The sequence below is a fragment of the Indicator indicator genome, unplaced genomic scaffold (genome assembly GCF_027791375.1).
Source record: "Indicator indicator isolate 239-I01 unplaced genomic scaffold, UM_Iind_1.1 iindUn_scaffold_69, whole genome shotgun sequence".
Taxonomy (NCBI): Eukaryota; Metazoa; Chordata; class Aves; order Piciformes; family Indicatoridae; genus Indicator; species Indicator indicator.
The window spans coordinates 106,455-119,371 of NW_026539199.1; the positions used below are offsets into that span (position 1 = coordinate 106,455).

Genomic DNA, 12,917 nt, shown 5'->3' on the forward strand with positions numbered 1-12,917 from the left:
CCCGAGCACTCGGGGACATGTCGAGGTGGGCGGAGGCCCGGTGGGCCGGAGCCAGACGGCGGACGGCGGCCGAGGCATACTCGCCCTCCTCCAGCTTTCCCCGGAGACGCTTCTTTTTACAAACGTTCCGAGCGTGAAGGAGTTGTCACGGCGAGGAGGCCCCGCTGGGACCGAGAGCAGAAAACGCCGGTAAGACCGCTCTCATCGCCGCCCCCCACGATGAATACCCCCCCTTTTTCCGCGGACCACATTTCCCAGCGTGCACCGTGGTGGTGCGCAGGGCACCAGCTGCGCTTCGACCGCGTGGGGCATGCCGGGAGCTGTAGGCTCAATGGGCTCCCCTCCGTTACTGCGCGGGGCATGTCGGGAGCTGTGGGCCGGTGAGCGCGGGGCACGCCGGGAGCCGTAGGCCTGAGCGGGCCCCGCGGGGCATGCCGGGCCGGCGCCTCTGCTTCCCGCCCAGCGGGGCCTGTCACCTTCAGGGCGGACCGCAGGACCCAGGGTTGGGCCTGCCTCCGGCGGTGTCCCTAGGGGAGAGCCGTGCCCGGGAAGGGCCTGTGTTGGCTGCCAGTGCCTCGGGGCTGTGCTACAGGCCGCGCCTGGTCCTGTCTGTGTTTTCCCAGTTGTGGTGCGTGTGGCGGCTCCTTTTGAATGCCGCTGCTCCTCTGGCTCCTCCCCGGTCCTCCCCAGCTCCCCGTCCTTCTCCTTCCCATCTCCAGTGTACCCCTTCCACCCCTGCCAACGCTCCCACCTTCTGCACAGGTAACTCAGCGGAGGTCAGAGCTGGTTCCTCCCCAGGCCAGACTGCACCAGCCATGGTGGTCACCATCCTCAAGAGGAAGTCGTGGCCCATGTTCATAGCCTGACCTCTTGCACTCCAAAATCTTTCTTTCCCTTTCACTTTTATCAAGGCTGAGCTCTTCAGGTCATCTCTCACATGTTCCTTTGTTCAGCTGCTTTTACACTGGGTGGTTCCCTACCATCCTGCTGAGCTTTTGCTCCTCAAGGCCTCAACTTGGCCTTTGTTGCCAGATCTGTTCTGGTCAGAAGCAAGTTGGCACATCCCAGCTTCTTCCTGGAGTGGTTCTTTAGTGGGAGACCACCAGCTCTGGATTTCATGGTGCCTGCTTCCATGGCCTGCCCTTGGGTCCCACCAAGGCCAGGAAGGCTCCAGGCTGGGGGCAGAGGGGCTGGAAAGTGCCTGGTGGGAAAGGCCCTGGGGGGTTGGTGGCAGCAGCTGGAGAGGAGCCAGAGTGTGCCCAGGTGGCCAAGAAGGCCACCAGCAGCCTGGCCTGGAGCAGCCCCAGGGTGGGCAGCAGGAGCAGGGCAGGGTTGGTTCCCCCTGGACTGGGGACATTGGCAAGCTCACCTCTGCAGTGCAGGGCTCAACTTTAGGCCCCTGAGTCTGAGAAGGACCTTAAGGGGCTGGAGGTGTCCAGAGAAGGGCAAGGAAGCTGGGGAAGGGTCTAGAGAAGAGAAAGGGTCTGGAGAACTTGTGAGGAGCAGCTGAGGGACCTGGGGGTGTGGATCCTGGAGCAATGAAGGCTGAGGGGAGACCTTGTGGCTGTCTGCAAGTCCCTGAGAGGAGGCTGGAGCCAGGTGGGGCTGAGATCTACCTATAGCAGAGGTTCTCCATCCCTCTGATCATCTCTGTGGGCTCCTCTGGACATGCTCCATGACCTTTGTGTTGGGTCTCCAGAGAGCTGGACCCAGGATACCAGGCGGGGTCCCGCCAGAGCGGAGCAGAGGGGCAGAATCCCCTCCCTTGTCCTGCTGGTTGACGCAGCCCAGGACATGCTTGGGTTTTCCAAAGCTCCAAGAGGAAAATTCCAGCCCCAAAAGCACTGGAGGCCTCAGGAAGGAGGAGGGGATCTTGGTGACCTCCCTGAGGTGCCCTGGTCCCCACTTGCAGGGTGTCCTTCCTCAGCAGGATCCGCTTTGCTGCAGCCGTTGTGCCGGGAATCGCCGCGGGAGCCGGGAGCATGAAGCTGCTGGAGAACTCCAGCTTTGAAGCCATCAACTCCCAGCTGACAGTGGAGACAGGAGATGCTCACATCATCGGGAGGTGAGGCTGGGGAGAGCGGAGGATGGGGGAGAGGCTGGAAGGAGGAGAGGCTAGAAGGAGCAGAAGCTAGAGGAGAGGATGGAGGGAGGCTGGAGAGAAATTGGAAGGAGAAGAGGGCAAGGAGAGACTGAAAGAGAAGATGGAGGGAGGAGAGGCCAACAAGAGGCTGAAGGAGAGGAAAGGATAGAAGAGAGACTGAAGGGAGGAGGGCCCAGGAAGAGACTGGAAAGGAGGCCAGCAGAGAGGTGAAGGAGAAGGTGGAGGAAGGAGAGGCTGGAGGGAGGCTAGAGAGAAATAGGAGGGAGAAGAAGGCAGGAGGAGGAGAGGTCAGAGGGAAGAGAGACTGGAAAGAGGAGAAGAGGTGTTGGGGTGGTTCTGGTGGCCCTGAAAAGCCTTTTTGGGGCTTGGTGCTGGTTTGGGACACATAGGGGTGGTTCTGATGTGTCCCTCAGGATTGAGAGCTACTCCTGCAAGATGGCTGGAGATGACAAGCACATGTTCAAGCAGTTCTGCCAGGAGGGACAACCCCACGTCCTGGAGGCCCTGTCACCTCCTCAGACCACGGGGATCAGCCCCAGCAGGTACCACAGGCTTGTGTGTGTCCCCTGCACCATGGAGAGCAGGGTGGGGATGGGATCTGGGGACTCCTTAAAGGTGGATGACATAATTTCTGAGGTTCTGGACTGGCTTCTCTACTTCTTCATGGAGTTGTGGAGGTTGGAAGAGGAGCTTCTGGCATCCAGCCACAGACCCAGCACTGCCAGGGTACCACCAAACCATGGCCCACGGCTTTGAAAGCCCTCCAGGGATGGGGACTCCACCATTGCCCTGGGCAGCCTGCACAAGCCTCAAGGGGCAGAAATTGTTCCCCATGGCCAACCTCAAACTCCCCAGGCACAACATGTGAGGCCACTTCCTCTTCGCCCAACCCTTGGCACAAGAGATCTCAGCCCCACCTGGCTCCAGCCTCCTCTCAGGGACTTGCAGACAGCCACAAGGTCTCCCCTCAGCCTCCTTTGCTGCAGGCTTCACACCCCCAGCTCCCTCAGCTGCTCCTCACAAGTGCTCCCGACCCTTCTTCTCCCGACCCTTCTTCTCCCGACCCTTCTTCTCCCGACCCTTTCCCAGCTCCCTTGCCCTTCTCTGGACACCTCCAGCCCCTTAAGGTCCTTCTTGGGCTCAGGAGCCCAAAGCTGAGTCCAGCACTCCAGGGGTGGCCTCCCCAGTGCCCTCAGTTTAGGGGCACCATCCCTGCCCTGCTCCTGCTGCCCACCCTGGGGCTGCTCCAGGCCAGGCTGCTGGTGGCCTCCTTGGCCAGCTTGGGCACACTCTGGCTCCCCTCCAGCCGCTGCTGCCAACCCCCAGGGCCTTTCCCAGCAGGGCAGCTCTTTGCTGGCTGCTGTTCAGTGGTGGCCATGCTGGTGACACCTCTCACCTGACTGTTGTGTCCTGTCAGGCTCGGCAAGAGCCAGGGTGGGGACGAGGAGGGTCCCCTCAGTGACAAGTGCAGCCGCAAGACCCTCTTCTACCTGATCGCTACCCTCAACGAGTCCTTCCGCCCCGACTACGACTTCAGCGCTGCCAAGAGCCACGAGTTCAGCCGGGAGCCCAGCCTCAACTGGGTAGGTGGCCAAAGCCTCCTGAGACCAGGCAGCAGGGGGTGCGCCCTGCTTCTCCAGGAGCTCCTCCGTGCTGCCACCGTCCCGGGGAAGCCATTGCAGACCGCCCCCCTTGCTCTCTCCTCTGACACAGTCAGCCTTGGGATGAAGCAGATCTTCCCCAGGAAGAGCTTTGTGGGATGGTTTCTCCAGGGGGAGGTTTCTGGGATGTCCTTTTCTCCAGCCATGGTGGCTGGCTTACTGTCTTCTGGCCATCAGGGTTCATCCAGGCTGCTCTAGTCCAGGAGGAGATAGACCAGAAAATGTCCTCCCTGACCAGGGAAGTTTGCAGAGAGGCTTCCAAGAAGCCACCAGGCTCTGCACTGGGAGAGACTTGGCTTGTGTGTGCCCCATACATCTCAGAATCCCACAATCCTGGTGTGGTGGGGTGGGAAGAGACCTCTGGAGCTCACGCAGTTCAACCCTCCTGCTCTGGCAAGGTCACCCGCAGCAGGTGCCCAGGATGCCAGTGCCCAGGTGGCTTTGGAAGCTCTCCACACAAGGAGAGCACACACCTCTCTGGGCAGCCTGCTCCAGGTTCTGAGGTCCTGGTGGGTCTCTGCAGGTGGTGAATGCTGTCAACTGCAGCCTCTTCTCTGCTGTCCGGGAGGATTTCAAGGCCCTGAAGCCACTTCTGTGGGATGCGGTGGACGAGGAGATCTGTCTCTCAGAGTGTGACATCTACAGGTAACCTTCTGGCCACCCAAACATGACGTTTTGTGGGGTAGCTGTGAGGACTCACCTGGAGCAGGGCACTTGACTGGCCCCCAGCTTCCTATCCCTAGAGATGCTCTTTTGTTGCTGTCCCATCCCACACAGAACCTTTGGAGATCTCCTCCCCAGGTAGCTGGGGGGGTCTCATCCTTCTTCTAAAGCCAACTAGGGGACATGGTATGGTTCCTATCACCTGACAACTGGTCCAAGTAGCCACCCAGCTCTTGAGCACACCAGCTCAAGGTGGCTCTGAGCTCACCCAGTTTCTCCAGTGTCTAACTGGTGGTCAGGCATTGGAGCAGGCTGCCCAGGAAGGTGGTGGAGCACCATTCCTGGAGGTGTTCATGAACATGTAGATACAGCAGGCACTTGGGGACACTAAGTGTTCATGGTGGTGTTGGGTCGATGGTTGGACTTGATGATACTAAAGGTCTTCTCCAACCATAATGATTCCATGATTCTAACTGAGACAGGAACAGGGCTGGCACAGGGAGCAGAACCTGCCACAGTGTCCCTCATGCTTTTCCTCTTGCTGTTGCAGCTACAACCCCGATCTGGACTCAGACCCTTTTGGAGAAGATGGCAGCCTCTGGTCCTTCAACTACTTCTTCTACAACAAGAGGCTGAAGAGGATTGTCTTCTTCACCTGCCGCTCCATCAGGTCAGGCCCCAAGTCACCCTAAGCCACTCTCAAGCTGTCACCCTGCAGAGGAGGAACCTTTGGCCACCACCAGCTCCTGAGCCCTGTGTGGTGGATCTGTGTCCTCTGGGCACCCTGGCCAAGGCATGGAGCTCCAGCGGAGCCTGGTCTCCTCCTGAGACACCCACGGACAAGCTGAGGGGAGCTGAGGTCCCCATGGTGCCCCTTTGCCTGGCAGGGGACACTGAGGGAGGGGACACTGAGGCCCTGGGGGGCCCTGCCCGTGGCCAGCCCCTCTTCCCTCTTGCCCCCCCAGCGGCTTTGCCTACACCCGCCCCGAGGGTGGCCAGGAGCTGGACATGGACCTGGGTGAGGAGGACAGCGAGAAGAAGGGGGATGGAGACACCGAGAGTGGCAGCATCGAGGAGGACAGGTGAGGAGCTCGGGGTGCAGACCAGGAGCTTCCTCTGCTGATCACGAGGCTGGGCCTCCAAACTTCCTGCCCAGACCATGCTGGGATCTGGGATTTCCCTCCCCTCCCAGTGCCCATCCACCCCACCTCCTCCCCCAGACCAGTACCACCCAGTCACACCAGTCTCCTTGCTTGCAGGTTGCAAGTTCTCTGCATCTGACCATGCCCAGCAGCTCCCAGGTGCCAGCAGGACCCCCCTGGCTCCTTCTGCCATGTCCCCCCCAATGCCAAGGCAGCCCCCAGCCCCGCATCTGCCTCCCCCCCCAGCCACCGCCACCTGGCTCAGCCCCACACTGACACTGGAGGACCTTCCCAGTACCCAGAACTGGTATGGACTGGAAGCAGCTGTGGCCTCCTGGCCCTACTGAGGATGTGGCCATGGCCAAGCTGTTGTCCCCACTGAGGGGGAGGGGTCTTGGCCAGCCCTTCAGGACACCCCCCCCCAAACTTCTGCTGCACTTTCTGGCTGCACTGACCCCTCAGACTCCTGCTGGGCTCCACAGCTCCCAGTTCCTTACTGGTGGTGACCCAGCCAGCGCCGTCCCCCTGTCCTCTGGCTCCGTCCGTCTGTCAGGCGAGGGGGGGACACATCCAGCTGCCTGCCCCCTGAGCCTCCCCCCCTCGCCTGAGAAGAGCTGCTGCTGGCAGGGGGTTGCTTTGCTCCTGCCCCCCCTCCCCTGCACTGATTGCCTCCCTCGTTTTGTGGGGTTTGGTTGGGTTTTGGTAGCCTTTTACTGGTGGCACCAGTAGCCTGCACTGGTTCCATGCTGGGGGACCCACTGGGGGTGAATATTGTCCTGGGGAGGGATGAGGGGAGGATCAGCTTGCACATACCCCCCAGGGCTTCCTGGGTTTGATCTTGAACCACAAATGGCTTTGGCAGGTTTGGGGGGACCCCAAGTGCCTCCCTGCGCACCCAGGCACATGGAATTTTGGGGGATGTCAAGTCCCCCCCTTCCCACACAGAATTTTGGGGGGCAAGTAGCCTCCCTCCCCACCTAGGCACCCAGAATTTTGGGGGATACCAAGTCCCCCCATCCCCATCCAAAGTTTTGGGGTGTGCCAAGTCCCCCCCTGCTCCCCACCCCCCACACAGAATTTTGGGGGTCAAGTCACCTCTCCCTACCTGTTTTTTGGGGGGTGTACCAAATTCCCCCTTCCCCCCCCAGGCACCCAAAGTTTTAGGGGGGTACCAAGTGCCCCCTTAAGTGCCAGGTCAGGTGGGGGGTCTCAGCTGAGCACGCACAAATGAGGGGCAACACCCAAACTGTCTCACTCCAAATAAGCCCACATGGAGCTCCTGTGGGGGTCCTCACCCCTTGGGGGGACGCTTCCTGTGCACCCCTCCTCTGTCTGGGGGGGTTCTCAGTGGCAGGGGCTGGTTTGGGGCAGGGTGGGGAAGGTGCCCCAAGGCTGGAGACTCCCCTTACTGAGGGGATGCTTCCCTGGGGGAGTTTCTTCCAGGCATGGATGCTGTGGGGTGTCCCTGTCCCCTGGGGGTGCAGGGAGAGGACAGAGAGAGACCCTCCCCACCCAGCACCACCAGTGGTAGGGGCTGTCTTAGCACCAGTGGCTTTTCCCAGCTCCCAGATTCCTCCCAAAAGAGGGAAAATCGTTGGGTTCGAGTTGGAATTTTTCCCTCTCAACTCCTCAGCTTGGCTTCCAGCCCGGGGGTGGCTTTGCACCAGCTCCCATAGGACCCCCGTTGCGTCCACCCCCCCCCCCAGCCCTGGAAGGGGCAGGAATAGGACAGGTTCTTGTGCCCCCCACCCAGTCCTCTTTGGACCCCCAGCAGGGAGGTTCAGCTCACAGCGCAGCATTGGACCCTCGCACCAATAAAGAGTTTCTGTCACCCGCCCCTCCTTCCCTTGGCGACACCGCATGGGGGTGGCACCGGGACAACGTCAGCAACAAGCCGGGGGCAGCACGGGCACCGGATTGGGCACCCCCCCTGCCCCGGGGACAACACGGGGAGTGCCCGGGTGTCAGCACCGGGTCCCTGCTCCTCACGGGGCTCTTGTTATCGCCGAGACTCCGAGGGTCACTGTTGGCGGGGCACCGGGCAGCTTTCCAGTGAAGGAGCTGGGGGCTGCTCCGCCCCTCATCCCACTGGGCAACAGCCGAGGGGGTGCAGGAATGTTTCCGCGCCCGCAGGATGTGATGCTGACCGAGTTCTAGGGGGCGTGCGGTGAAGGGCCACAGAGAAACGGCAGCAGCGTAGCGGGAGCCTGCCTCAGGCACCCGGAGCCGCCGGACGCGCACCAGGACCCCGCGGCACTGCGGGCTGCCGCCTCCTGAGGCCCTTCCTCCACGGGCCCGCCCTCTCGGGGGCTCTGCTGTAGTTGATAGGCTCCTTCTCGGGCGGGTGCCGCCTGCGCAAAGCTCATTGGCTGCCTTACCAGCCAATCTCCCTGCGGTTGCTAGGGCGCGGCCGCCATGTGAGAGACGCCGGCCAAGATGGCGACTGCGGCGGAGGAGGCTGCCATGGCGGAGCTGGTGGAGCTGCTGGCCCCGGCGGCGGGCGAAGCGGCCCGGGCAGGCGCGGCCGAGGCTGCGCTGGCGCTGTCCGGGGATGCGGCGGGGCGGCGGCTTCTGGCGGGGCGATCAGAGGCCCTCACGGCGCTGCTGGAGTTGGCGGCGGGGCCTTACCCTCCGTCCGGGCCCTGCCCGCCGGCCGCCCGCCACGCTCTGGGCTGCCTGGTGAACGTCTCGGCCGAACCGGAGGCCCGAGAGCCGCTGCTGGCCGGGCTGCCCGCGTTGCTGAATCTGCTACCGGGGGGAGCTGCCTGTGGCGTGCTCGCCAACCTCTGCCGGGAGTGGCGAGCGGCCCGACGGGTGCTGCAGGGCCTGCGGGAGCGCGGTACCGGGCTGGATCCGCTCCTGCAGGCCCTGGGGGAGCCCCAGCCGCCGCCACAGCTCGGGCCGCTGCTCTGCAACCTCAGCCAACTGCCCGAGGGACGCCGCGGGCTCCTTGACCGTTCCCGGTAGGACTCCGGGTTGGAGCTAGGGACCGTCTGTGGCCTGGTGGGACCGGCCCGTTGTGAGCGTTCGTGGCCCGCAGGTGTTCGGTGCAGCGGCTGCTGCCCTTCACGCAGTACCGGGACTCCGTGATCCATCGCCGGGGCATCGTGGGGGCCCTCAGGAACTGCTGTTTCCAGTACGGTGAGAGCCAGCAGTGAGCCCAGACCCCGGGAAACCGGCTGCCGGGAGCGGCTGCCCTCGCTCGGGACTGCCGGAGGTTGTCCCCAGCCCACCAGCGCTGCTGGGAATGACTGGGAGGGAGCTTTCTTCAGGGCAGCCCCCGTGGGCCTGGGCTTTAGAGCAGTGACCAGAGCAGTGTTGGTGACAGCGTAGGAAGAGTCCTGGAGTTTGGTGGCAGCGGCTGGAGAGGAGCCAGAGTGTGCCCAGGTGGCCAAGAAGGCCACCAGCAGCCTGGCCTGGAGCAGCCCCAGGGTGGGCAGCAGGAGCAGGGCTCCTGACTCCAAGAAGGACCTGTAAGGAGCCACTGAGGGACCTGGGGGTACTGAGCTTGGAGCAGAGGAGGCTGAGGGGAGACCTTGTGGCTGTCTGCAAGTGCCTGAGAGGAGGCTGGAGCCAGGTGGGGCTGAGATCTCTTGTGCCAAGCATTGGGCCAAGAGGCAGCAGCCTCAAATTGTCCCAGGGGAGGCTGAGGTTGGCCATGAGGAACAATTTCTGCCCCTTGAGGCTTGTGCAGGCCTGGCCCAGGCTGCCCAGGGCAGTGGTGGAGTCCCCATCCCTGGAGGGGTTTCCAGGCTGTGGAGCTGTGGTGCTGAGGGCCTTGGTTTGGTGGTGCCCTGGCACTGCTGGGTCAGTGGTTGCTCAAAGATCTTTTCCAACCCATTGCATGATTCTGCTTCTCTTTCCAGTTCCACTGGTGGGTGGAGCTGGTTGGGGCTCGGGAGCCAGGCTGGGCTTTGCTCCTTGGTTTTGGCAACTCCCCTGATTCTGGGTTGTCTCCAGAGGACCACGAGTGGCTGCTGAGTGAGGAGGTTGATATCCTGCCCTTCCTGCTCCTACCTCTAGCAGGTCCTGAGGAGCTTCCTGAGGAGGAGATGGAACGTAAGGAAGTGTCCCAGGGGATGAGGGGGTGGCAGGGGCCTGCTGGGTGCCACCTCCTCAGGCTGCTTCTCTCCCAGGACTGCCTGTGGATCTCCAGTACCTGCCCCAGGACAAGCAGAGAGAGGAAGAACCAGACATCAGGAAGATGCTTCTGGAAGCCCTCATGCTGGTGAGTTCTCAAATCATGGTGGGGCCAGTGGTGTGGAGCTGCGTGGGGGGATCTGGTAGAAAGGTGTCAGGGCTGCTCCAAAACTGTACCAGGGTCAGGAGGTCCTTATGGAGAAGTGGTGGCCAGGTTGGGTGGTGTCTGCTCCTGTCCAGTATCTTCATGAATCATCTGGATGATGGAGCAGAGCCTGTTCAGTGATGACACCAAGCTGGGAAGAGTGGCTGGTACACCCAAGGGTCATGGTGGCACCCAGAGGGACCTCAGCAGACTGGAGAAATGGCCCAGCAAGGACTTTGTGGAGCTCAGCAAGGGCTTGTCCTTGACCAAGCCTAGGCAGTAGAACCTGCAGAGGAATGATGGGCTGGAGAGCAGGACACCAGGTGAGACATGAGGCAGCAGCATGGTCCTGTGGCAGAGGCACATGGTGTATGAGAAGTGTCACAGCAAGTGACTACAGTGGTGAGGCTGCTCCTGGAGTGCTGGATCCAGTTCTGAGCTCCCCAGGACAAGAGGGACACAGTGGAGAAAGTCCAGTGAAGGGCCACGAGGATGGCAGAGGTTCCACCATCCAGGATGGTGATGGAACTGAAGAATCTCTGCTCTGAGGAGAGGCTGAGGGAACTGAGACTGCTCAGCCTGGAGAAGACTCTGGAAGATCTCATTCATGTCCAAGGGAGTGAAGAGGAGCTGGGCTCTTCCCCGTGGTGCCCAGTGCCAGAACTGCAGACCACGGGCACAAACTGGGACACTTGACCATCAGGAGACACTTTGTCACTGCCCTGGCACAGGTTGTCCAAGGAGGTGATGTTGGAGTCTCCATCCTTGGAGATTCTCCAGACCCATCTGGACATGATCCTGAGCGGCCCCACTTGAGGAACAGGTGACCTCCAGATGTCCCTTCCCTGCCCAACCAGCCCTCCTGTGTTGGGAAGAGCTACCCAGCTGATGTCCCCTGAGCTTCTCCAGCCTCACCCATACACCACTCCCATGGTCCCCATGGCTCTGGGGCCCCCACCCCCGCCCCACATGGTGGTGTTTTGTCGCCTTGCAGCTGACAGCCACCAAGGGTGGCCGCCACACGCTGAGGGACAAGGGCACCTACCTGGTCCTGCGGGAGCTGCACCGCTGGGAGCGGCACCAGGAGGTGCTGCTGGCCTGCGAGAAGGTCATCCAGGTGAGGAGCAGGAAGGTCTTGGGAGGGGGGAGGCTGGGGCCTGGGTCTGGAGTTCTGCTGCCCACCTGCTGCTGCCCCTCCCTCATTGGGCTGTGGGCTCCATGTAGAGGGATGGGGGTCAGGGACTTGTCTGGGTGGGGCTGGATTAGGGGACAAGGAGATGTGTGGGTGGGGGTCACCTCTGTGGGATGTGTGGGTTGGGGTCACCTCTTTGGGATGTGTGGGTGGGGGTCACCTCTTTGGGATGTGTGGGTTGGGGTCACCTCTTTGGGATGTGTGGGTTGGGGTCACCTCTGTGGGATGTGTGGGTTGGGGTCACCTCTTTGGGATGTGTGGGTGGGGGTCACCTCTGTGGGACATGTCTGAGTCCCCTGTGTCCCTGCTGTAGGACATTTGGGGGGGAGGGGGGGGGGGGCAGAGAAATGCCTGTGTGGGGATCCCAGCTGTGGGTGGGGGTCAGGAATACGTCTGGGTTAGGAGTCACCTCTTTGGGACATGACCTGGGTGGGGATTAGGGCTGGTTGAGCATCCCCATTATGTGGCAGGGTGGTGAGGAGGAGGAGGGTGGGGGTCCCAGCATCCTTGTCACCCCTCCCTCTCACTAGGTGCTGATTGGGGATGAGCCTGGCCCAGGCATGGAGAACCTTCTGGAAGTGAAGATCCCTGAGGAGGTGGAGCAGGAGCTGCAGCGCCTGGACAGGGAAGAGGAGAAGAAGCAGGAAGAGGAGCAGGAGGAGCCCCCGCGGTGAGGAGCTGCCCTGCTCCGTGTCACCCACAGACTGCCCCCACTGCCACCCCATGGCAGCTGGGCCCCAAACCCCCCACTGCTGCGGGGGGGCATGTTTGTGATTTGGGGGGGGTTGGCGTGGGGTGGTCCTGCAGGGCAAGGAATCCCCCCCTGACTTCCCAGCTTCCCAGGGGCTGGAATTCCCAGGGGCAGGTTCCAGAGCTTCCCACACCCCTATCCCTCCAGCATGGAGGTGCCACAAAAGTGCCTGGTCAAATAAAAGGGTTTCAGCCCAAAAGTGCTGGGGGGAATGGGGAGGATGGTGGGGAGAAGGGACTGGAAACGTCTGGGGGTGCTGGGAGGGCCAGGGGGGAACTGAGGGGGTGCTAGGAGGGGACTGGGAGAGTCTGGGTTGGGACTAGGGGTACTGGGAGGGGTCTTGGGGGAACCAGGAGTGTCTGGGTGTGCTGGGGGTGAACTGGAAGGGTTCTGGCGGGAACTGTGGGGTGCCAGGAGGGGACTGGGAAGGACTGGGTTGCGACTGGGGGTGCTGAAGGGAAAGGAGAGGTGAAACTGGGAGGCTCTGGGGGGAATTCTGGGGATGCTATGCGGTCCTCCATGGTGGGGGGCAAGCAGGGAGCAAGAGGTGCAGGGGAGGGTGCACTGGGCACTACTGGGGCATACCGGAGGGAGGCTGGGTGGGGGTGTCCCTGGGCTTCAGGGACAGGGCGAGGGTGGGGGGGTCCCTGTCTGTGGGACACCCCTGTGCAGCGGGTCGCGGACTAGGGACGGGGTTCCCCCCCGGGATGCACGATGGAGGGGAGCGCCTCCCGGCGGGGCTGGGCCACATTGCGCATGCGCGCGAAGGGACGGGGCCTGCCGGAAGTAGGCGTCCTCAGTGGGCGTGTCTACCGGAAATAGGCGTCTCTGGGGGAGGGGCTAAAACCCGGAAGCGGTGCGGGGGGTGCTGAGGAGGGGTTGGTTCAGCGGTGGCCGCGGTGAGTGAGGGCGGTGGGGAGGGGACTGGGGAGGGACAGCGGAGAGGCCTGAGGGGACCACGGGACCTGAGGCGGGTTAGGGGACATGAGGCTGACCCCTTCCGAGCCGGAGGGGAGCTGCCGGGGGTGGCTTTGGGGCCCAGAAGGGCTGGTAGCGGTGAGCGGCTGGTAGCTCCTGTCCCCTGGGGAGCTGCCTGGAGCATCCTTGGGAGCTTCCCGG

The 12,917-nt window shown here is 62.4% G+C and overlaps 2 protein-coding genes across 3 annotated transcripts; both read left to right on the forward strand.

The window, feature by feature from the left end:
- The first annotated feature begins 52 nt into the window (after window positions 1-52).
- MAF1 (MAF1 homolog, negative regulator of RNA polymerase III) lies at window positions 53-7,386 on the forward strand. 2 transcript variants are annotated; one of them, XM_054398627.1, is made up of 8 exons: window positions 53-189; window positions 1,928-2,065; window positions 2,518-2,646; window positions 3,522-3,687; window positions 4,289-4,410; window positions 4,979-5,098; window positions 5,394-5,510; window positions 5,688-7,386. In XM_054398627.1, exons 2-8 carry the CDS (start codon window positions 1,983-1,985, stop codon window positions 5,707-5,709), a joined length of 759 nt encoding a protein of 252 aa, XP_054254602.1. In that variant the 5' UTR covers window positions 53-189; window positions 1,928-1,982; the 3' UTR covers window positions 5,710-7,386. The 2 variants fall into 2 exon arrangements, with proteins under 2 accessions (XP_054254602.1, XP_054254603.1); XM_054398628.1 differs by having other exon boundaries at window positions 1,931-2,065.
- Window positions 7,387-8,006: 620 nt separating this feature from the next.
- On the forward strand, window positions 8,007-11,721 carry HGH1 (HGH1 homolog). The gene is made up of 6 exons (XM_054398625.1): window positions 8,007-8,533; window positions 8,611-8,711; window positions 9,531-9,629; window positions 9,707-9,798; window positions 10,850-10,972; window positions 11,578-11,721. Exons 1-6 carry the CDS (start codon window positions 8,007-8,009, stop codon window positions 11,719-11,721), a joined length of 1,086 nt encoding a protein of 361 aa, XP_054254600.1.
- The last annotated feature ends 1,196 nt before the right edge of the window (window positions 11,722-12,917 follow it).

Coding starts and splice junctions, on each gene's coding strand:
- MAF1 (XM_054398627.1), top strand. CDS start 1,983: ATGAAGCTGCTGGAGAACTCCAGCTTTGAAGCCATCAACTCCCAGCTG. Junction 2,647..3,521: donor ACGGGGATCAGCCCCAGCAG/GTACCACAGGCT, acceptor GTGTCCTGTCAG/GCTCGGCAAGAGCCAGGGTG. Junction 3,688..4,288: donor GGGAGCCCAGCCTCAACTGG/GTAGGTGGCCAA, acceptor GGGTCTCTGCAG/GTGGTGAATGCTGTCAACTG.
- HGH1 (XM_054398625.1), top strand. CDS start 8,007: ATGGCGACTGCGGCGGAGGAGGCTGCCATGGCGGAGCTGGTGGAGCTG. Junction 8,712..9,530: donor GAACTGCTGTTTCCAGTACG/GTGAGAGCCAGC, acceptor GGTTGTCTCCAG/AGGACCACGAGTGGCTGCTG. Junction 10,973..11,577: donor CCTGCGAGAAGGTCATCCAG/GTGAGGAGCAGG, acceptor CCCTCTCACTAG/GTGCTGATTGGGGATGAGCC.